Source organism: Typopeltis vanoorti, chromosome 12 (assembly GCF_054136105.1).
Source record: "Typopeltis vanoorti isolate ZY-2024b chromosome 12, IOZ_Tvanoo_1.0, whole genome shotgun sequence".
NCBI lineage: Eukaryota > Metazoa > Arthropoda > Arachnida > Uropygi > Thelyphonidae > Typopeltis > Typopeltis vanoorti.
The window spans coordinates 69,735,221-69,760,505 of NC_143560.1; the positions used below are offsets into that span (position 1 = coordinate 69,735,221).

The following is a 25,285-nucleotide window of genomic DNA, read 5'->3' on the forward strand; positions in this document are numbered from 1 at the left end:
AGCTTGCAGATGTAGCATGGAATGAGGAGTTAGCTGGAAAAGAGATCAATGCAGCTTGGGGGATTTTCAAAAACTATTTAGTAGATGCAATGTCTAAATGTATACCACGGGTGAGAAGGTTAAATAAGGTAGGTGTGAGATGGATGAATAAAGAGATTAAGCATGCAATACAGAAAAAAAAGGCATTGTGGAGACAGCATAAGAGAAGTGGAAGTAACCAATTTCATGAGGTCTACAAAGACCAGGCAAGGAGGGTGACTTGGTTGGTGAGAGTAGCTAAAGAGAGGTATGAACAGCAGTTAGCTAATGAAGCCAAAAAGAATCCTAGGGAGTTCTTTCGATATGTAGCCAGCAAAAGAAAGAATGATTATGGAAAGATGACATTGATTGGAGGAAATGGTATAAAGACAGCTGTTGCAGAATGTGTTGTGGAGATACTTAATGAGCAATTCATAAAGATCTTTCAATCTTGTGAATGTGACTTCATGGAGAGATTAAGAGCAGTTGATGATGGGGAGGAGAGACTGACTGTAAGTGAGCAAGAGGTGTTTGGGGAGTTGAGTAAACTAGATGTAAATAAGGCTGTGGGACTTGATAATATATCACCACGTATTCTGAAGGAGTGTGCCAGAGAGTTGACACCTGCCTTGACATATTTTTTTAATACGAGTCTTGCACTTGGTCAAGTTCCTAAAGAGTGGAAGGAGGGCAAGATTGTGCCACTTCATAAAGGAGGTGATCGAACTCAAGCATCAAACTATAGGCCTATCTGTGTGTCAGGTGTTGTGGTTAAGTTGTTGGAGAAGCTTGTGAGAACTAGGATCCAGAGTTGGGTTGACAACAATGGTATAATCTTTGATGGACAGCATGGATTTGCTAAAGGGAGGTCATGTTTTAGTAATCTACTTACTTATTACAATAAAGTGACTGCTTCCTTGGACAGAGGAGAAGGATACACAGTAATATACTTGGATTTCGCAAAGGCTTTTGATAGAGTACCTCATGATAAGTTGACAGTCAAACTAGAGCAGATGGGGTTGGATATTAGATTAGTGCATTGGATTGGAGACTGGCTATCTGATAGGTATCAACAAGTTGTGTATGGGAGTGCAATATCCAGGAAAAGGAAAGTCACTAGTGGAGTGCCTCAGGGGTCTGTTTTAGGGCCATTACTATTTAACTTATATATTAATGATATTGGTGAAGATTTGGATGGAGATATTCAGTTGTTTGCAGATGATGCAAAGTTGGGACGAACCATAAAGAGTAGTGAAGATGTTGTGGCCTTGCAAGAAGACTTGAATAAATTGAGTGATTGGGCAAGCAAATGGGGATGTGAGTTCAATGTTGCAAAATGTAAAGTTTTAAAATTTGGAAAACAAAGATGGGATGCAGAATTTATGCTTGGTGAGAATATATTGTTGGAAGTAGAGGAAATAAGAGATCTGGGGGTGATAGTGGATAAGGATCTAAAATTTAGGGGACACATCGCCAAAATTGTGAAGACAACACAAAGACTTCTGGGAATGATGCGGAGGACACTGACATGTAGAAGTAGGGAGATACTTGTTCCAATGTATAAGGCTTTGATTAGGCCACATTTGGACTATTGTGCCCAGATTTGGTCACCGGGTTTTCAGAAGGATGAAGAGATGTTGGAAAGGGTCCAAAGGTGACTGACTAAGGTAGTTTCTGACCTCTGGAATGTTGAGTATGAGGAAAGATTGAAAAGATGTAATTTGCAGAGTCTCGTGGAGAGAAGGAAGAGGGGAGATATGATAGAGACCTACAAGTTGGTAAGGGGTTGTTATAGGATCAATGGTGGAGAAGTTCTACAGAGAATAGTGGGAGATCAGGGGAGAACCAGGGGTCATCCCTGGAAACTGTATAAGGAGGGTGTGAGTAAGGGAGTGAGAGGCAGGTTTTTTTCGTGCAGAGTTGTGAGTGATTGGAATGCCTTGCCTGAGAGCGTGGTGTCTGCAAGTAGTTTGAATGTGTTTAAGACACGGTATGATGAGATGTGTGTGTAAGATAAAAGGACCTCCTAGATGAGTCTTTGACTCCATGAGGTCTTGTTTAATAATAATAATAATAATAAAATATTATGTTTTTAGTTTTAATTAAATTTGTAAGTAAGGAGGAATACACAAGAGATTGGCCAAAAAGCACTCCACAACCAAGGGGTGAACACCCCTGATATATGGTATAATGTAGACAATATATTAAACTGTTCGTATAATCTCAACTTTCATGTCCATAACAAATCCAATATTAAAGAAAAAATTCCTCAACTTTTACAATAAGAAGCTAAAAAAATTTACCAGCCTGATAAGAAAATAATCATTAATATTCCAGATTATCATTTAAGCAAGTATATGTGGCCTTTTGAAATGACAAGGAAAACAATATCCAGACTATTTGTCAAAAATCAGAACTATATCAAAATGCCTATACCTATACAACCAGGGAAATGTACTAGATAGCCCTTATGCACCAAGGAAAGGAAACTACAAGACTAAGAATAAAAGCTAAAAATGGTGGCAAGAAACCTGAAGATAAAAATGAACTCTTAGTGAGGAAAAATCACTTTAAAAAAACTACTGGATAACTTATCAGTGAACTTCACTACAGATAATTTGCCAGAAATAATAATCCAAGAAGAACTTTCCATTATGTGTAACAATTTTGCAATGCAAGAATTTGAAACTGCACTAAACTCAACAGAATGAGAAAGCATCTGATTGGATGGTATAACAGCAGAGGCTATTGAACATGAAGGAAAAAAGTTTTGGAAACAACTGTTAAATATCTATAATACATCCAATATTCCATCACAATGGAGAAAAGGCCTAATAATACTATCACCACCCCCCCCCCCTCCAAAAAAAAAAAAAAAAGAAATCTAACCAAGCCCAAAATTTACAAAGGAATCGGACTACTTCTTACCACACTGAAAATCTATAACAGGTAGTTTCTAAGCCAAATAACTGAACCATCTGTAACACCTCTTTGACTCAAAAATCAAGTAGGTTTCTTGAAAATCAGAAACACTGTTGAACATATCCTCTGCCTTAGAAGGTTGCTGAGAAGGATCAAGAGATAAAAACCTTCCCTTAATTTAGAATTCTATGAAGTTCTCAAACGCCTTCAATTCAATCAATAGAGAAAGGATGTTCAAAATTCCATGGCATACCCTTGAAAATAAGTAATAACAAAGCTGTATCAGAACTATCACATGGGTAATGGTTAATGGAGAGATGACTGAGGGCTTTCCTATTTCTAATGGAGTTCAGGGACTTTTTGGTACCATCTTTTTATTATTACCCTTGATTATGTATTCAGACTCACATGAATCAGGTATAGAATAACTCTTGAAGATTCAGCAGGACAAACCCACATAAGTAATTTCTGTTTAGCAGATTATGTTGCAACGATTGGCTAACATTCAGACTGCCCAAAATCACTTAGATAATTTATATAAAAATGTAGCATTCATTGGGGTTGGCAGTAAATAGCAGTTAAATTAAGTCCTAAAGAACAGAATAGAAGGAAATATTAGGCTAAATGATCACATTCTTGAAGAAGTAAATAATTTTCAGTACTTTGCTTCCTACATCGATACTCTAACTGACATAGTGAAAAGAAAGAACAAAACTCTTCATTCCTATAAAAATCTAATACCTGGAAATCCAGTCTAATCACTACAAATATCCAAATTCATCTGTACATAACCACCAGACAAGCCATATTTATGTATGGTGCCTAGACAGTGGAGATCACTACTCAACAAACAGTTAATATCATCAATAGCTTTGGGACAACATGCCTTCAAACAATACTAGGATATACATGACAAGATCACATTCTTAATATTGTTGTTCTTGAAGAAAATTAGCAAAGACTCCTAATAAAGGCAATTCAAAAGTCAACAGAGATGGGTGGGACACCAACTTAGACATCCACCTTCACTTACATTTAATGTTCTTGCTCTCTACAGGCCAACTAATGGACACAGACGATGACCAAGAAAACAGTTTTGGCAAAATACATAAGAAAACTTCTTTTTGATAACGAGGCTAATGAACTATCCAACATTTGCCATTCGGCACAAAAGAGAGCAACCTGACTCACTTTCACCTAGACTATATCTCCATGAGTTTTTGTTATATGAATACTGTATTTCTGTATATATATATTTCCCTATTCATAGATGAATAAATGATGATCGTGATTATTTAACCAAGTCCAAAAGAAATATTTAAAATGGCTGCTTTAATTTTACCATTATTCCTAACTATATTCCTAAAACTGATTTATGCAGTGTAAAAACAGCATTTTGCTACCCTCTGTGAAACATACCAAACGATGTTAGGTTCAAAGCTGCAGTGTTTATCTCATCATCTTACACAGCAAAAAGAACACTGCTAACTCAGAAAAGAAGGCTCTCTTCAATTTAAGAAGAAACAAGGGCATCATTACCCTTAAGGTAGACAAAGACAATATATGACAGTCAACATGAATACAATGGACCATATGTCAAAAAATTTCTCTTGTGCTTTCAGTTTCAATTCTTGCTCCCCATTGACAATGACCCTGTTAGGGCAAATTATGAAGAAACCAATGATCACCTTAGCAATATGCAAACCTTGCTTATTGAATTAAAACCAAAATTTAAGTCATTCCATCTCTTAATTCCAAGATAATATGGCTTATCAAAAATTCACATGACAACTAACCTTTTGAGATTTACAGTGGCAGCATAAGCTCTCCTACTTATCTTCTATCTCAACCTGGCAAGTTTAGTTAAGAGCCTCATCAGGCACTCTGATTCCTCATCAAGAACTCAACACATTTCATCCAGAAACCATCTAATATTTCCATCTCATCAATGAACATCATTGCAAGTTTTGATATAATCTCAAGCTACAAAATGTTCTAGTGGATGATGTTTTCAGAGTCTCATTAAAGACCTCTTCTCACCATAGGTGAGTAGTACACATATAGTGAGAAGCAGTACCTTCAGTCTAATTACTTCAGATGGAACAATCACACTTCTATAAATGTTATCTTTCTCCCTCCTATAGATCCAAAAAGAGATTGGGGGGGGGAGAATAATGAACTCTCACTAGTAGAAGTCTGTTATCTCCCTCCCCTCTGTAGATCTCTTTATGGAAAATTAAAAATAATAATAATAAAGATTATTTTGTCAGATAACCCTAAGCCAGCTATTTGAAGGAAAACTGTCTGGTAGCATAATATTGTTGGCTTAAATATTTTTTTCTTTATATTTCACTCAACTATTTCCACCCAAAAATCAAATTCACCTTAGGATTGGAAAATGAAAGCAAGTTGCCTTTTCTTGATGTCCTGATTTCAATTTGCTTTAGATGTACATCCTAAGCACACTGGACATTTATCTCCATTCCTCATGTCTTTACCATCCTTCACAAAAAATAGGAATCATTCATAGCCTAAAAAAAAAGTACAATCTCCATCTTGAAAGATGAGGATAGACAAACAAATGACTACAGTTTCTACTTGAGCAGTTCATCTCAATTCAATGAGGACGATCCGAAAAATGCTATTTTATAATTCTACTATGGGGGAGGGGTCAATGTTAAAGAATTTCAATTCTTTAACATTGGTCATCTATCCATCAAAATCACCACCCTCCTTAAAACTCATAACATTAGTAAAGTTGTCTTCAAGCCTATTCTCACCATATGCAGCCTTCTTCATTCTCATAAGGACATCCCTTCTACATACACCCAAATCTATAGAATTCCTTCTTCCTGTGGTCTTCTCTACACAGGTCAGACTTACAGAAGTTTCAAAATAAGAAACAACTCAGCATGGCTTCAGAGAGGAAAAATAAGGTCTGGCTTACGATTCTTCCAACATAAATCATGAATGAATTGGGACAAAGTCTCTGTGCCATATGTAGAGGACAATTTCTTTCATATTAGATTAAAGAATTTAGCACTGTTATTTTTTCACATGGCTCACACATCAAAAACAAAGATTCATCCAAAGTGATATTTGGAAATCACTGATGGCATCACAGCAAATACCAGATTTCAATTTTTCAACTAATCATCTCAAACAATGATAGCAAATGGATGACCCATGCCAAACTTCATAGTCACCTCGTGTTTTGATTGTTTATACTAGTGTTTCATTCAAACTTTTTAATTTGTATTTTTTTTTTTTTTTGCTTAATCATTTTTGTGTGTATTTTACCCTGAAGAGGACACAAATTCCCTCTAATGACACTAGTCACATTTTTCTTCTTCTTTTTTTTAATGACCAAATAAACCATGTTTCTTATAACTATTTGTGGTCATAAAATCTACTTTCAACAAAAAACATTTCTGTTGTCTAATGTAGTTTCATTCTATTACTTTATCAGGCTTTTTTTTTTCCTCATGTAACTTCCAAACAAATTCCTCATATAATTCTTCAGAATCATAACTCTTGTAACTTATGATTGCAAAAGTACTCAGAATAACATAAAACTGCTCCTCAAAATTTACATTTGTTTTGATGTATGTTGGTTATACTAAAAATAGCATTAAATTAAAGCTATTTTTATTATAAATAACACACAATAAAAGAAATGGGGGTGCTTAAGGGTCAAAGCTATATAACTGAGAGGAGACCTCTACATACCCTTCAAAGGAACGCGGAGAACCGACCAGGGCTTCTGACCTAATGTCCAATCCTCACTTTCTCATGGTGCACCCTGTTGGGTATCTACCTGGATACTGAACGAACAAGGATGGGCTCACAATTTGGGATTTAGCCGACCAAATTGTATTCTTATTGGTTTAAACCAAAATTTCAAATGATGGTACAACATGACAGAATTTCATGCCAGCTGGGGCATCGCCAAATCCTAAAACCCACCCCAACTCAATACCACCAGAGTTCAAGATCGGTACTGTCAACATAAGACGCCTGAATGGCAAAGAAATGGAGCTAGTTGAGGAATTAGATAAGTACCACATCAACATAATAGGAGTGAGTGAAACAAAAAAGACAAAAACTGGTGAGATCTTTCTGAGCAATAAATACAAAATGTTATATTCAGGCAATGACAATCAAGGAAAAGAAGGAGTAGCCATTGCATTCAATGGCTGTAAATATGAGGCTAATCTTCTTGAATGGCAGGCAGTCTCAAGTAGAGTGATGTGGGCAAATATCAGAATGGAGAACTGGACAATGAGACTTATTTGTGCATATGGTCCCACAGAAGGTTCTACTAAGATAGAAGTGGAGAATTTTTTGAGGATTTAGACAAAGCATCCGACACAATGAAAAAGGAAAAGTTGGTCCTCGTTGGGGATTTAAATAGCAGAGTGGGAAATGATTGTGAGACATACAAAAATATTTTGGGAAAATTTGGAGAAAAGAGCAAAGTTAATAATAATGGCAAATACCTGTTGGAGTTCTGCTCAAGACATGGACTGGTTATTACTAACACCATGTTCCAACATAAAAATGTGCACAAATTCACATGGAGAGAAGAGGCAAGGAATAAGAAGTCTCATTGACTACGTTATTGTTGATAATGATGTTTTCTCCCTTGTGCAGGACACCAGAGTGTACAGAGGATTTGAAACTGGAAGTGATGATCACTATTTAGTCTTGAGCAGGATAAAATTGAATTTCATATTGAAAAGAATAACATGTAAGAAAGTTTTAAACTGAATAAAAGCTGAGCAGCTCTCAGATGTGAACTGTAGACTAAAATACACACAGATTATTGAAGAAAAAATGAAAGAGTTTGAGAACAGGAACCAAACTTTAGAGATTCAGTGGCAAGCCTTGAAGAACACACTGATTGATTCAGCCAGAGAAGCATGTGGTGAGGTTGTCTGCATGGATAAAAATCAGAAACTCCATGGTGGACAAAGGAAGTTAAAGAGGCAGTGAAGGAAAAGAAGAATGCATATCAAATGTTCCTGGCAAATAAGTCAGCTTGTGCTCTTAGAGAATATAGAGACAAATGTATGAAAGCTAAATGCTGTGTTAAGCTGGCTAAACAAAAGTCATGGGTGGTCTTTGGCAAGAACATGGAGAATAAATATCAAGAAGGTAACAAGATATTCTGAAGGTTGTTGAAGAAGCTCAGAAATGGAGGAAAGAGTGCTGTAAAAGGAATTAGAGATGATAAAGGTGGCATGAAAACAGGAGAGAAAGATATGCTTGAAGTATGGAGTAATTACTTTGAAAAACTGCTAAATGAAACAAGCAGTGATGACATCACAGTGGTAAAAAAAACACTGACAAGGCATGCAGTCAGTAGAAAAAGCCATCAAAAGCCTGAAATGTGGAAAGGCAGCAGGAGTAGATGATATTTGACCAGAAATGCTCAAGTATGGAGGTACAAAAGTCGTACAGTGGCTGCACTGCATAGTTCAGAAGGCCTGGACAGAGGGACGAATTCCAGATGATTGGAGTAGAGCTCTCATAGTACTCATATATAAAAAGGGAAATAAAACTGAATGTGAGAATTACAGAGGCATTTCATTATTGAGTGTTCCTGGTAATATATATGCAAGTATACTTGAGAAATGGTTGAGAAGGATTGTGGAAGAGAAGCCTGGTGAAGAACAAGCTGGATTCAGGCCAAATAGAGGCTGTCAGGTTCAGATCTTCACTTTACAACAAATAGTGGAGAAAGCATGAGAATATAACAAAGATCTATATTTAAGCTTCATAGATCTGGAAAAGGCATATGACAAGGTGCCAAGAGAAAAGCTATTCCAAACACTACAGTTATATGGTGTTAATGGGGCATTATATCAAAAAATACTTAGTGTTTATTTGAATTGTAAGTCAGCAGTTAGATTTGAAGGAAGTACAGGAAGATGGTTTTAATGTTAAATCTTTAACATTAAACCATCATTAATGTTTAATGTTAAACCATTAACATTAAACAAGACAAAGATATTCATTATCTATATGGATCAAATTTCCTTCACATTATGAAGGAAAGTGGTATTAAACCTGACATCAAAATTGGAGATATTAATGTCAGCTCTTTGCTTTATGCAGATGATGTTATACTTCTAAATAAATCTGCTACAAGTCTGCAAGATTCCCTGACTAAATTGAATAACTGTTGTAATAGATATGGTATGACGGTCAGCATTAAAAAGACAAAGACAATGAAAATAGGAAGAAATACTGAAAATATCAACTGTAAATGGAGAACCTGTGGAACAAGTAAAACATTTCAGCTACTTAGGCACGATTTTTAGTGAAGATGGTAAATTAAATATGGAAATAGACAACAGCATCAACAAAGCTGGTATGGTAGGAAGTCAGCTGAATAAATTTATATGGAATAAGAGAGAAATCAGCCAAAACACTAAATTAGCTATATACAAGACAGTTTTTAAACCAATTTTAACTTATGGATCTGAGAGCTGGGTTAGAAGTAAAACACTTGACCAAAGACTACAGACTGCAGATATGAGAGTCCTGAGAAAGATTAGGGTCATGAACAGATGGCCTCAATGGCAATATCATATTAAAAACGAGGATATTAGGAAAGAACTTGATATGTCAGCATGCAGGAATGCATTAGCAGAGCTAATCTCAGGTGGTATGGTCACTTAAGCAGAATGGGAGAGGAAAGATTAGAAAAACAAGTGTTCTCTGCCAGATTGGCCAGAAAAAAGACCCAGAGGAAGACCAAGATATAGATGGATTGATACAGGAAAAAGTGCCTTAGAAGATAGAAATATAAGATATGATAATATTGAAGTTTTGACATTTAACAGACTGATTTGGAGGAAAATTGTAGATAGGAAGTTAGTAATGATGTAAATTTCTCATGTAGTACTATCGTATCCTGTACACCCCTTGAGGGTATATATCAGGAAGTTGATGATGATGATAAAACAAATGTAAATTCTGAGGAGCAGTTTTATGTTATTATGTTAAAATATTTTTAATGAAGTAAAAATTAAAGTGTAAAAAATGGATATTCACGAAATCCATTTGTACATTTAATCCATTTGTACATTTTAATAACTTTTTTATTAATTACTTCCAAAAGTGTTCCATAATTCAAAATATTTACCACCAACACCACAACGATTTCCATGCCCTCTCCAAATTTAAAAATTACAGCAATTAATAAATCTTTTTAAAAAACTAATAGAGACTATTATGTTAGAATAATAACTTTTATTAAAAATAAAGTAAATTTAATTACTAAACTGTTTCAACCTGGACATCACATTCATCACTTGAAATATATTGCAAAGAAACATGAACATGTGATATGCTATATTTCATTCAGATAAATGTGCATGCAAAAAGAGCAGTAAAATGTGTTTTCATGCTGTTTGTATATCATGAACCAGAAGTGTTATGAAGCTTAGTGAATCCACAATGCTGTCCTCAAAATTTCGGCAATGTCTCCCCCCCCCACTCTAAAATTTTAGGTCGTTATCCATCATCACCCAAGATCCTACATACTCTGCATTCTATCTCTGCCTTCCCAAATTTTAAAACCTTAAAATGCAACAGTGAACTGTTAATCCTACTCACTTGCCCATTCACCCAATCTATTCAAGTCCACTTATAAAGTTATATACTATTGTGTATGTATTTCCTTTGTCCAATGCATTTCCTTTGTCCAATGCATTTGTCACTTTGTTATAATAAGTAAGCAGATTGCAAAAAACATGATACCACCTGCTTCAACACAGTTGAAGCAGGTAGTATTGTGCATTCCACATAGATCTTCCTAACTTTGCATCATCTATAAACAAGTGCATATTACTATTCAGACCTTTCAAATTATCATTAACATACAAGTTAAACAGAACAATTCCAAAACAGACCTCTGCCTCTGGGCACTCACCAGTGACTTTTCTCTTCTGGGATATTGCTCTCACATACACAACTTGCTAATATTAGCCAGTCTCTAATACTGCACAATAATCTCAATGCCATCTGTTGAAATTTATTTACCAGCTTGTCATGTACAATCTATCACAGGCCCCTGCAGAATCTAAATATACCACTGTGTATGCATTGGTCTTGTCCAATGCTTTCGTCCCTTGTTATTTATAATAGGTAAGTAGACTGCAAAAATATGATACTTCCTTTAGCAAACCCAAAGAAAATACTGCTGTAAACCAACCTCTCTCTCTCTCTCTCTAGCATTATCCACAACTGCAAACACAGATTGTCTTCTAATTTGAAACCTTAGTCTTATCGCCTCCTTTATGAAGAAAAACTATGTTGAGTGATATATTGCCACTCCTTTGGAACCTGGTCCAATTTAAGACATGTTAAAAAGGTACATCAAAGCAGGTGTTAATTTCCTGTAGCATTCCATCAAAACACATGCCAATATATTATCAAGCCTTATTCACATCAAATTTACTCAATTCCTCATATGCCTTCTACTTATCCCCATCACTGCCTCCCACCTTTTGCAATGCACTCAAGTTCTGCATGTGGCATTCAAGAGGATGAAATATCTTTATGAAACTCCCCTGGCTATTCCTCTCTCACCACCAAAATTACCTTCACAGACCCAAACATTCCTCCCATATCCTAGGTGATCTCAATTCTATCTTATGTACTCACATATCCACTTCTAAATCCAGCATGTGCACTTCTCACACAGTACTTCTAACCCTCTGGACAGAGTAGACATTTTCTGGTGTGTCTTGAGTTCCTGCCTTCTTATTCTCTTCATGCACACTACTCTCTTCCATCCACAAATACTCCTATCTTACTCCCTTCTTTAACACATCATCTCTTACTTCCTCAGATCTATTAACTGCAGTCATTATTCTCCCTTCCAGCAGCAGTCCCTCCAGCTAACTCACACCAAAACCATTTAACTGCAGTCTATCTCTCTTATACAGTTCTATCCATCCTTCAAATTCTTCTTAGATGTTCACAAAATGCATTCCTTTCTCCTCACGCAACTCTGCTGGCACACCTTTCATAACCTTCATTTGTCATCTCAACTCACTGTCATAACATGATCTTCTCTGAGTATGGTTATTGTGATATACCATAATACAAAGTTGCCAAGTCAGAATCTTCTTAACTGTCTGTTCCATTCTATCAAATTTCTATAATTTTATGGGGGGGGGGGAGATAACAAGGGGGCATCCATGGAAGTTGAGAATTAATGCAGTCAAGACAGGGGTGAGCGCTAGATTTTTCTCTCATAGAGTAGTTGTGATTGGAAGGGGGATGCCTTTGCAAGTGGTGAGTACAGGAATTGTAAATGAATTTAAGAAAGGTATAACAGCTGATGTTTGTGATATGCTGTAGCCTCCCTCAGTGAGTCCTTGACTCTGTGGAGATTTTTTTTTTTATTATTACATACGATACAACATTACATACATCACATGCATTTGATTACATATGAGACATACTTGATTACATATTTTTCTTTTAAAAAAAATCAATCTTTTTTTATTATTAAAATCATGATTAATATTGTGATTACATATTTACAATACATAAGATTACCTATTTACAACAGGTTTAATTGTTTTTTTTTTGTAACAATGAAATTCATACAGTTTTTTTCTTACTTTTCTTTTTTTTCCTGTATAATGTATTAATAATAATAATGTAATACAGCATTTATGTAATACAGTTATTTTTTCATGTAGTACTGTCATATCCTGTACACCCCTTGAGGATACATGGCAGGAATTTGATGATGATGATGATGAGCATTTATTCATTTACCAATGAGTTATATATATTTACAATTTTGATTTTTTTTTTATTATATTTAAGCGCTGTAACTACAACTCTAAAATGTGATACATGGTTTCTCTTTTTTTTTTTTTTTTTTTTTTGTATCTTGGACGAGATGTAATTTCTCAGCTTTCATCCTCGAAGCTTATTTGTAAGCTTGTCTGAGGATGACACTAGTTAGTTATTATTTATTGGTTTGTTTGCTATGTTGGGAAGCTACGAAATCAACCCTATGTTTAATAGGTTTGATTTCCACTGCAGCAGTTGATTGGGAAATGTGTGCAGGTCACTCACACTCACTCACACACACACACACATATACGATAGCTTGGAATGTCTTGATGCATCACTGAACTGGAAGCCTCAAGGAATATATTGTGTTTCATTAAGTTTCTATGGTATTTTGAGTGCGTGTTTCTTGTTCATAGTATGTCCTTAGAGCTCTTTTCAGGCTATTGTAGTTTTTAAGGTTTCTGTAGTCAAAAGGTCAGTGACGACTCATACACAAGCACTGCAACACTGCAGGACCCCAAAGGAAAAAATGAAAAATTAAATTTTGTTTGTGTTTATAAATAATAACAATGCTTACAACATTATATAAATGCAATACAACATGTTAAAGGTTACAGCTTATGTTTTGACATTGATTGAATAGTTAATAATTGGAATTGTTTGATTAACACTTTAGATTAAGAAACAAATACACTGTGATCTAACGCAGTGTCGGAATTATCACATTCAGCCAATTGCAGCTAGACTCGCCGATATTCGTTTGCGCTTGCACATTACAAGTGATTCCGACACTGCTCATTTGGGCAGTGTATCGTATGCATGCAGGCGTTATTTCTGTGAGATAAGAAACTTTTATTATTGGTGCGTGTTCTTGGTGAGGGTGAACTATTTTTTGTAAATCTTATTTTATTTTGTTAAAATAACATATAATTATTTATTTATTATAGATACAAGGCTGAATTATAATGAGTGTCACTGTTCAAAATATGAAAAGAATTATATTTTTTCAATTATTGTTACATGAAACAAATGCACTAAGATGTAACGCAGTGTGAGAATTATTGCGCCAATTGCAGCTAGACTCGCTAATATTCGTTTGCACTTCTCGTTCCACATTACAAGTGGTTCCGACACTGCTAGTCTGGGCAGTGTATTGTATGCTTGCACGCTTTGTTTTTGTGAGATACAAAACTTTTATTATTGGTGCGTGTTCGTGGCGAGGGTGAACTATTTTTTGTAAGTCTTATTTTATTCTATTAAAATAACATATAATTATTTATTTATTATAGATACATGGCTGAATTATGACGAGTGTCACTGTTGAAAATATAAAAAGAATTATATTTTTTCAATTATCGTTACACGAAACAAATGCACTGTGATCTAACGCAGTGCATTTGTTTGTGTCGATTTAATGCAGCAAAATGTAAAGTCTTGAAGTTTGGGATACATCGATGGAGGCTGCATACTCGATTGGAGGAGCTGTACTGGAGAAAGTAGGGGAGACAAGAGATCTGGGGGTGATGATTGATAGAAAACTGAAATTCAGGGAGCATATTGCAAAGGTGGTGAAGGTAACACAGAGGATTGCTGTAATACTGAGAAGGGGGCTGACCTGCAGAGAAAAAAGAGTTATCATTCTGTTGTATAAGACCCTGATCAGACCACACTTAGAATACTGTTCTCAAATTTGGTCCCCAGGATTTTGAAGGGTATAAATTAACTGTGGAAAGGGTACAGAGGCGAATAATAAAGATGGTTTCAGGACTGTACAATGTTAGTTATGAGGATCAGCTGAGGGAATGTGAACTGCAAAGTTTGGTAGATAGAAGGAGAGGTGATATGATTGATACTTTTAAACTGTTGAGAGACAGTTACAGGGTGGACAATGGGGGAGTTCTTTTGCTTGTTCAATGACAAGGGGGCCATCCCTGGAAGTTATGAAAGGAAGCCTGTGAGCAAGAGGGTGAGGAGTTGTTTTTTTTTTGTGCGGGGGGGGGGGGGGTTGAACCATGGAATGCACTGCTTGATAGAGTGGTGAGAGCAAGAAGTCAATGAGTTCAAGGAGTGGTATGACAGACTTTGTGTTTCTTAAGGACTTCCCACGATGAGTCTCTTGACTCCATGGAGGCCTGAATAATAATAATAATTTATTTATTTATTTATTCGTATGGAGTTTCCTCCCTTTTTCTCCCCCGCCCCTATTGGGGTTAAGTAATTATGGCTGTAGATCCGTGTGTGTTCACAGGGCTGGTTTGCCTGCTTGTGGGATGAAAAACGCCAGATAAACTGGCGGAAAAAACCTTACTGCCCGTGCCCAAGACTGGTTAACTTGGCTATGGCTGAGGAAGATCCTCAAATTCCTCACGTCTTCGAATGGAATCGAACTTGGGACACTCCTTCCCCAGTCATATGGTTGCAAAATGCACAGCCACTAGGCTAACTGCACGGACAATAATAATAATAATAATTCAAACTGAAATTCATTGCTATGAAGAATCATGCTATAAAGATTCACAGTGTAATTTTTAATGCCTAACTTTGATAATTTTACTACCATATTCAGTCTTTAAGTATGAATCAGATCAGAGAACTGATGTATACCACTCTCCACTAATATTAACAAATAGGTTCTGGATAAACAAAAATAACTTTTAAATTAAGATGTCACATATGGTAAATATAAACTCACACCAAACAGTTAAAATAAAACACATATTAAGCATACATATGACTGCATCAATGACAAAATAGGGTAATTACCCAAGCTACTTCTTCTCTATATGGTAATCCATGGTAATTACACATACATGCATACTGTGTAGAAAATCCTCCGCATGGTCCATAGTCTTTGGCTTCCAACCCTTGGTTATACTCAATCATAGACTGAAGCCGAGAAAATGGAATGACTTCCAGTTTGCGAATGATATGGCTGAAATAGAACAGAATAGAATAGAATAAAATAATATATATACACACACACACACACACACACACACACACACACACACACACACACACACACACACACACACACACACCATATCTCTGAAAATAACAGCTTTCAATAATAGATCACTGCGTCCTTCAGTAAAGTTCTTTAAAAGACCATACTCCTTATGAAAAGGGTAAGGAATGCTAAGAACATTACCATATCAAACTAATCTAAATAGATCTAATGAATGGCATTATACCAGCTGTAAATAAAGACCTCAATAAAGGTCAAAACCAATCTTGGTAGTGAACTGACCTTACCTTCCTGTGAATTAAGGGTAGTGACCTTCCCTTAATTCACAGCAATATATGGATGTGGAATCTTGTCCTTTGGAGAAGTGAGAAAGGTGGAGATTTTTCTGATTGGTCGAAAGGGAACAAAAATATTTAGCAGTTTTAAAACTTTTGCTATTCGTTCACTAATGCTTTGCACATAAGGGATAGGAATATATGTTATTTCTTCTGTATTTGAAGAGGAAGATATATCAAAACTACTCAAAGCTCTTTTGATGAAGGAATTCTTATATCCATTAGATAAAAAAGAGGAAATAATATATTGCAATTCTTTCTATAATAGTTCATCTGAAGAACAAAAGGAGTTTATTTATTTATTTATCTATTTATTTATTTATTAATCTATTTATTTATTTATTTATCTTTTTTTTTTTAAAATAAGTTAGGAAATTTAATGACCTTTTTTAGTTATCTTATATTAGCTCCTTAGGTGGGACCTTTTGGAATTGTCAGTTATTGTTTAATTAGCTTTTTACATGTACTGAAGATGCCTGTGATACTCAGGCGAAAATTCTACTAATAAATAATATTTTACGTGAGCTAATTCCGTTATTATAATTTTAATTAATATGTCTACTTACAGTATTTCCTTACTGAAACGTGTCTCCCTATTGTGTCCCAAAATGTGTTTATGGGGTTGAGATCTGGGGAGCATACTGGCCACTAGATTTAATTAATTTTTCCTCTGTCTCCAGAAGCACATATGATTTTGTGTGGCATCCATAAAAATGAATTCTTTGCCTACAGCACCACGGAACAATCGAACATGATGTTGAAGAACTTCTTACAATATCGCTCACCAATCATAGTCCCATTTTCCAGCACTTGTAGCTCAATGTGTCCATTAAGCATAATGACTCCCTACACAAGACCCTAATACTGCTATTTCAAGAGCCTTTCAAGAATATTCTCACAATAGTAAGCAGTACCACTTTCATGCCAGATCAAGTGTTGTCTAGAATCAGATGAAAAGACAAAAACTACTCTCATCTGTAAAGACTACATTAGTCCTTTGGTGTTATGTACAGTTTTAATGGACACAACACCACTGAAAGCATACTCTACAATGAGCTGTTGATTGATAATGGGATGCAGACTATAGGCCTACTTGTTGCAAACATCTTGCCACAGTTTGTCTAGGTATCTGCATACTTGTGCTTGAATGGTGCTGACGCAGTTTTAGTGAAGCCTTTTATCCTGTTGAATGCTACCACATGACCCCTTTGTACATGATTCGAAAATTTGAATGTGTATATCTGCTTTCTACTATAAATCATCAGCTATACAAATTGCCAGAAGCTTATTCATCTGAATTTGGTTGCAATCTTCAGAAATAGTGTTCAGCCTTAGGTTTTTCAACACCAGTGTATGATAGGTATTATGAGGATAATAGCTAGTGTGTGAATAATGGATCTGCTATGAAACTTCTGACTCCATAGAGATCCATTATTCTCTCTCTCTCACACACACACACACACACACACACACACACACACACACACACACACACACACTATATAATAATAACACCTGTATAATAATAATTATATTGACACCACTCAAGAAAGGTTGAAAACCCTACAGTATATGGATGAGAGAGAGAGAGAGAGAGAAAGAGAAAAAGTAGAAATTTTTTTTGAATAGCTGGGATTATAGTCTTTCAGGAAAAACAGCATAAGTAAGTTGTTCCAAATAATACAGGTAAATGAAAATACTTAGAGAAAAAAAACAAGGCAGATGCAGAAGAATAACGATCAGGAAGTTTTTTGAGCAATTCTCTGTGTGTGTGTGAGAGAGAGAGAGAGAGGGGGGGGGGACAGTTCATTTAACTGGACTGCCCTCTTGTAGATAATATTGAACATTTTTAATTTTGAACTGGTAATATTGATAATATTGAACTGGCTGACCAAGTGTTTAGCGTATCTGATCCCCAGCCGAAAGGCTGCAGGTTCAAATCCCACTGTGGGCATGAATGTTTGTGATTGTCTGTGGAAATACTAGTGGCGGTGGCCAGTGATAGATGCCGTTGGTGTAGTTGCGGTCAGTTGGTGGATTGTGAGTGGTGGAGACAGAGTTTTAGAGTAGATGCTCTCCCTCGATGAGTCTTTGGACTCTCTGGAGGTGACAAATAATAATAATAATACACCATATAAATACATTTATGTTAGTCAATGATAGAAGTCATACTGCTCTTAATTCGTCTTAATCTCTAGCCAAAAATGAAACAAACGTACTATTCTACAATATAATAAAAATGAATAAATACACAGAAAATAAATATAAAATCCATTAAGATGCAAAATCACAGTTAAATATTTTGATGAGGTCTGAAAACAAGCAGTAATGCAATGTATGCAAAAGTTCATTTCATGTTGAATGTATTATGCAAAATATCATCACTTTGAAATGATTAATATTTATGATACACTACATAATTTTGCAAAAGTAATTATTTAAATACAATCTAGCCATGTTCTCTTGCTACAAAAATTTTAAATCAGCAGAAATGTTACCTGAATTAGAATTCATTGCAGACTTACTTCCAATTTTTAAGTTATCACTCGATACAAATACTTCAAAAGATAACATTTATCTCAAATTTCACAAACACTATAGTAAAATATCAATAATACTTACTCCAGAGGCACTTGTGGAAAAATACTTTTCACTGCTGTTCCTAATTGAATGATCATATAATCAACATCCTCTGATTCTGGATCCACAGAGAAGAAGGTGTACATTTTGTTTTCTATTGTCAGGCACATCTTAAAAACATGATTTATGATGAGAAATTGAACTTTTCATAATAAATAAAAGTAAATAATAATATGCTTAAAAATAATCAAGTAGTGCTCTGCATTATGACTGTTTTCTTTATGACTCCCTTCTGCTTTTTCAGCTGGTATAAATTTTCTATTATGACTCTATGACAACAGAAGAAGCAAGGCTATCAAGATGTTTATTCCTCGATGGCAGTCAATAGTGGCAGAAGATGTGCCTGACAATAGAAAACGAAATGTTTTCTATTGTCAGGCACATCTTAAAAACATGATTTATGATGAGAAATTGCACTTTTCATAATAAATAAAATTAAATAATAATATGCTTAAAAATAATAAAGTAGAGCTCTACATTATGACTGCTCTCTTTATGATCCCCCTCTGCTTTTTCAGCTGGTATAAATTTTCTATTATGACTATGTGGTAACAGAAGCAAGGCTATCAAGATGCTTATTCCTCGATGGGTTTGCCAGCTGACTCAGACCATGGTATACCACCAAGAATAAAATATTTTAGGTAGTATGAATCGCACCTTGAGATAATGATGATATACAATGCAGTGACATTATTCACTCAGCCAACCAGTTAACAAAGAATCAGGGGTGGCTTGTGCATAGGCACTGTGGAACTGCAGCACCCCCAATTTTTCTCGATATATAAATATATTTATTAATTTATTTATATTTGTTTGTAATATTTAATTTTACCATCAAAAATCCTATACAATTCTCTTATTTCATATAAAAAATAATAAAAATCCATCTTGTAGCACTTACGAGGGCGAAGGACGCTAGTGTCATATTGCTACGCGCAAGCATATGCACGTCATAGCGAGATGTGAGCTATTAGCATAATGTGGCACTGTCCGTCGAGCAGTTCCACTGTTGTTTATGTGCAGTTTGCACCAGTAGTAGAGTGTTAGTAGTGCTTATTGTGTTTACTCCGTCTCTTTAAATATCTGGACATTACAATTAAAGGATTTAATTGTAATATCCAAAAATTGTAAATCTATTCCTTTAATTGATATTCCTTTAAGGAATGGATTTTATTTTTAAGTAATTTTGAATTATACTAAACTGTATAATTTTATCGATAATAAACAATATTTTTTCATGTTTAATTTTTTTTTTAATTTTTAGCATAATTTTGATATTTTATCCAAACACGTATACACTATACTTACAGTGTATATGTATATTTCAAAAGTTGCAGCATCCCCATGATTTCAAGCCATGAGCCGCCACTGCAAAGAATCCAATCTAATACAAACTGAATGATGTCTGATACCATCAAAAATCTGACCAACTCAACAAACTCACTTTCCATTTCTACAATCACTACTCATCTAGCTTTGTCCAATTACATCCTGCTCAATTTTTGTTTCAAATGTGACATGTCTCTGGCATTCCATGCCCAAGTGTTTAACTTAGAATCACCTCTTTTTTTTTTAACTAAAAATATGTTTGCTTCAGTCTAGTAAATTCATTTGTACTTGCTATCATCTAATACACTGAGCATTTTTTTTTTAAGCAAAACTAAGTAAATCTGGTTAATTTCAGCATGTGAATTTGAATATAAGCTGAAAATGTCCCCCATTATACTGTAGGTTTTCAGGGATCAAAATTTTGTGCTTACATAACTGCAGCCTTTTGGTCTGGTTGGCCGAGTGGTCAGTGTATCAGCTCTCCAGCCAAAAAGGCTGCAGGTTCGAATCCTACTGTGGGCATAGATGTTTGTGATTGTCTGAGAAAATAGTAGTGGTGGTGATGATGGGTGGTAGATGGCATTGGTGTAGATGATAATGGTAGTTGGAGTTTGTTGTATTTGGTGGAGACAGTGGTAGAGTAGGTGCCCTCCCTCGATGAGTCTTTGGACTCCCTTGAGGTGTTATGCAATAATAATAATAATAATAATAATATAAAAGTATTATAATTTTTGCCAGCCTGGTTGGCCGAGTGGTTAGTGTATCCACTCTCCAGCCAAAAGGCTGTGAGATGTTTGTGATTGTCTGTGAAAATACTAGTAGTGGTGGTAGTGGGCGGCAGGTGGCGTTCGTGTAGATGACGATGAGCTATCTATCTCAATGGCTTTAACAGGCCTTTAAGGCCCACAACCCTCCAAGCATGCTTGGATTTCGTAACCGAAATACGAGGATAGAATGGTCATCCCTATGCCTCGAAGTATTCCTGGCTGTATCCCTATGTGTTCACAGAGCCGGTTTGCCTGCTTGCGGGATCAAAAACCCCAGATAAACTGGGGAGAAAAACCCTGCTGTCCACGCCCAAGACCGGCTAACTTGGCTATGGCTGTGGAAGATCCTTCAGCTCACTACATCATGAGAAGAATCTAGATCATACACATCTTCTAACTACAATCTTAGTTAGATTTCCAGGTGACCATAAATCCCCACCTGCCATGAGCCAAAAAATCTCACTATGTTTATACCATAAGAACTAACTAGTATGTCTATCATATCACACTCTCCTCCATTTATTTTTGAAATGCAGTAGACCATCATCAAAAACACTTCTGATACATATTCTCATGGGATGTAGGATACAATGATAGTACTATGTGAAAAGGCTACATCATTACCTTCTATTGATAATTTTCCTCCAAATTAATCCGTTATATGCAAGGACTTTAATACTGTCTGAACTTATGTTTTACATTTCTAAGGCACCTCTGAATCTTTTTTCCGTCATCTTTATATGAAATGCTTCTTTTGCTAAACTTTCCTCTCCAATTCTGTATCTGCAATGTGTAACCAGCTTTCTCTCTGTGCATTCTCTGTAAGTCATGGTAGATGGCCTCCTCTCCTTGAACTTCACCACTAATGCTGGAATGCCACAAGACTCAATCCTATCACCTACCCTCTTTCTCATATACATAAATGACCTACTCACAATAACCACTAATCCTATCCACAGCTTTGCAGACAATAGTATTCTCCACTCATCCTACTTATTTGACAAACCATGCAGCACTCTGACATCTAAGGCTACAAGATCTACAACTAGTGCCTTAAATATTGATCTCCATACACTGAAGTGCCGTTGAATTAGGGATAGCTACCAGTAACATGTTGGATCCCCCCCCCCTCTGGTCCTGAAAATGGCTGCCACACAATGAGGCAAGGACTCCACACACTTGCAAAAATGTTTCACAGGTATGGTGACCCATACATCCTCCAGAACTGTCTACAATCTGCTTGAGTTTTGTTGTGATGGGACACAGGCCCAAAACATTCTGATGGTATCCCAAAGATTTTGGATTGATTTAAATCAGAGCTTCTAGGTGGCCACTTCATTATTTCAAAGTCAACAGAATGCTCCTGGAACTAAGCAGTAGCCTACCTGGACCTGTGAGATAAACAGTTGTCATGTTGATAGATAACATCCCCATTGAGATGTATGATGGACATAAATGGGTGTAAATGGTCGGCCATGAGTTCCACATATCGGAATGCATTGAGAGTGGGATGGTCGTTGGTAAACATACAAAAGGTCCCAAAGACATTAATAAATTTAGTTAAATCCTTTATCCAAGTGTAAGCAAACCAAATTTGCACCTGAAAATATCTTCAGGAATGAGGTAAGATAGTACATTCCTTGGCAACTCGCAGCAAAGGTGGACTAAGCTCTCATCACTCCTTGTCTCAGTATCTCCTATAATGAAAAGCACATCTCCTTGCAGACATGCATTAATGGAAGGACCATTACCCAGACCAGTTTCAACCTTTATTCAGGTCTCGTCAGTGGGAGGCAGACCCAGAGTGGTGATACTCAGGCAGAGGCAATTGAGAGGTCATATTTACCTACACGAGTTGCCAACCGATGTACCACCTTATTATTAAATTACTCTGGATTTAGAGAAAGACGTTGGAAGTTTATTTTGCACTTGGTTAGACTATAATAAATTTAGCTTAATCCTTTATCCAAGTGTAAGCAAACCAAGTTTACACTTGAAAATATCTTCAGGACTGAGATAAGGTGGTACATCCCTTGGCAACTCACAGCAAAGGTGGGCCAAGCTCTCATCACTCAGTCCTGAAGATATTTTCACCAAGTTTGCACCTGAAACTTTGCAGTTCAGCCACTGTAAGACTTTTATACCACAATACGTCAACATTTCTGGTCGAATATCATCTACTCCTGCTGCCTTTCCACATTTCAAGCCTTTGATGGCTTTTTCTACTTCAAGTATGGATATGTATCCTGATTGTATGCCTGTTGAGTGTTTTTTACCACTGTGCTGTCAACACTGCTTGTTTCATTTAGCAATTTTTCAAAGTAATTACTCCATACTTCAAGGATATCATTTTCTCCCGTTTTCATGTCACCTTGATCATCTCTAACTCCTTTTACAGTACTCTTTCCTCCATTTCTAAGCTCATCAACAACCCACAGAATATTTTGCCACCTTCTTGATATTTATTTTCTGTTCTTACGAAAGCCTTCCCATGACTTTTGTTTAGCTAGTTTTACACAGTGTTTAGCTTTCTTACATTTGTCTCTGTATTCTCTAAGAGCACAAGCTGACTTATTTGCCAGGAACTTTTGATATACTTTCTTCTTTTCCTTCACTGCTTCCTTAACTTCCCGTGTCCACCATGGAGTTCTGATTTTTCTATCCTTGCAGACAACCTCACCACATGCCTCTCTGGCTGAATCAATCAGTGTTTTGATGATCTGAGCTGTTCTCAAACTCTTTCATTTTTTCTTGAATAATGTTTGCATATTTTAGTCTAGAGTTCACATCTGAGAGCTGCTCAACTTTCATTTACTTTTAAAACTTTCTTATATGTTCTTCTTTTCAACATGAAATTCAATTTTATCCTGCTCAAGACTAAATGGTGATCACTTCCAATTTTAAATCTCTGTACACTCTGGTATCCTACACCAGGGAGAAAATATCACTATCAACAATAACAAAGTCAATGAAACTTTTTCTTATTCCTTGCCTCTTCTCTCCATGTGAATTTGGGCACATTTTTATTTTGGAACATTGTGTTTGTAATAACCAGTCGATGTCCTGAGCAAAAATCCAACAGGTATTTGCCATTATTATTAGCTTGGCTCTTTTCTCCAAAATTTCCCAAAATATTTTTGTTTGCCTAACAATCATTTCTCACTCTGCTATTTAGATTCCCAACAAGAACCAACTTTTTCTTTTTCATTGTGTCAGTTACTTTCTCTAAAGCTTCAAAAAATTCCTCCACTTTTACTTCAGCAGAACCTTCTGTGGGACAATAGGTAAATAAGTCTCATTGTCCAGTTTTGAAATTGCCTTCCATTCAAGAAGATGATACTCGTATATAGTGTTGAATACTATGGCTACTCCTTCCTTTTTTTGATTGTCATTGCCTGAATATAACATTTTGTATGTATTGCTCAGAACGATCTCATCACGTTTTTGTCTTTTTTTTTTTTCAGTCATCCCTATTATGTCGATCTGGTATTTATCCAATTCCTCAGCTAGCTCCATTTCTTTGCCATTCAGGCTTCTTATGTTGATAGTACCGATCTTGAACTCTGGCGATGTTAAGTTGGGATGGGTTTTAGGATTTATTCCAGTAGCTGACTTTTCACTGTTTGCCATGGTTCCCTGCTAAAAACAACGTAGGCCTTGTTCTGCTCTAGCTACAGGAAACCCTTTGTCACCAGTACTTACTAACATCTACCTCAAAGATTTTGAAGGGAAAGCTATCTCCTCCTTCCCTTTAAAAACCTAGAATTTGGAAAAAATACAAAGACATCATTTTTTTTTTAGTTTAGGGGCCACGGCCATGAATCTCTTCAAAATTTCCTTGACCATCTGAATAATCAACATCCAAACATCAGATTTACAACTGAGTTAGAAGTTAATGGTTCTCTTCCTTTTTTGGATGTTAAACTGACCTGTTCAATGGAGAAATTGAAAATTTCGATTTACAGAAAACCTACACAAACAGATATCTCCATGCTCAGTCTAATCATTATCCTCCATAAAAGTTTGGAATCATTTCGACACTTGGACATCAGGCCCGTTCCCTTCTTTATGACAAGGAGGAACTAAACAAAGAACTTAATTTTCTCCAGACTACATTTCAACTGAATGGCTATTCACAAAAAACTATTAAAAATTTCCTATTTAATCCACTCCCTTGCCATAATGAGGAAACAATAAGTGTTAAAGGTAATGTTTCTCTACCTTACATCAGCTCCGTCTCTCCTAAATTGGCCAAGGTTCTTCAAAAGTACAACATACGGACTTTATTCACACCTCTACAGAAACTTCGCTCCTTACTGAACAGACCTAATCCCGGGCATAACAATCTCGAGTATCCAAATGTCTACCAGATTTGGTGCGGTTGTGATAAGCCATACTTTGGCCAGACAAAGAAATCGTAGCTATGCATCAAGGAACATCCAAGAGACATAAGTTACAGGAGAAAGTGAGCCAGTGCT

At 35.9% G+C, this 25,285-nt stretch overlaps 1 protein-coding gene across 2 annotated transcripts in view; it reads right to left on the reverse strand.

The window, feature by feature from the left end:
- The window catches only part of LRR (capping protein regulator and myosin 1 linker 1 leucine rich repeat protein), a 917,109-nt gene that overhangs the window by 786,492 nt on the left and 105,332 nt on the right, over window positions 1–25,285 (reverse strand). For both annotated transcript variants that reach the window (XM_090401192.1, XM_090401191.1), the window contains exons 5-6: window positions 18,694–18,821; window positions 15,532–15,700 (exon numbers count right to left, since the gene is read on the reverse strand). In XM_090401192.1, coding sequence (XP_090257318.1) covers window positions 15,532–15,700; window positions 18,694–18,821 — 297 coding nt within the window. The remainder of the gene's footprint in view (window positions 1–15,531; window positions 15,701–18,693; window positions 18,822–25,285) is intronic.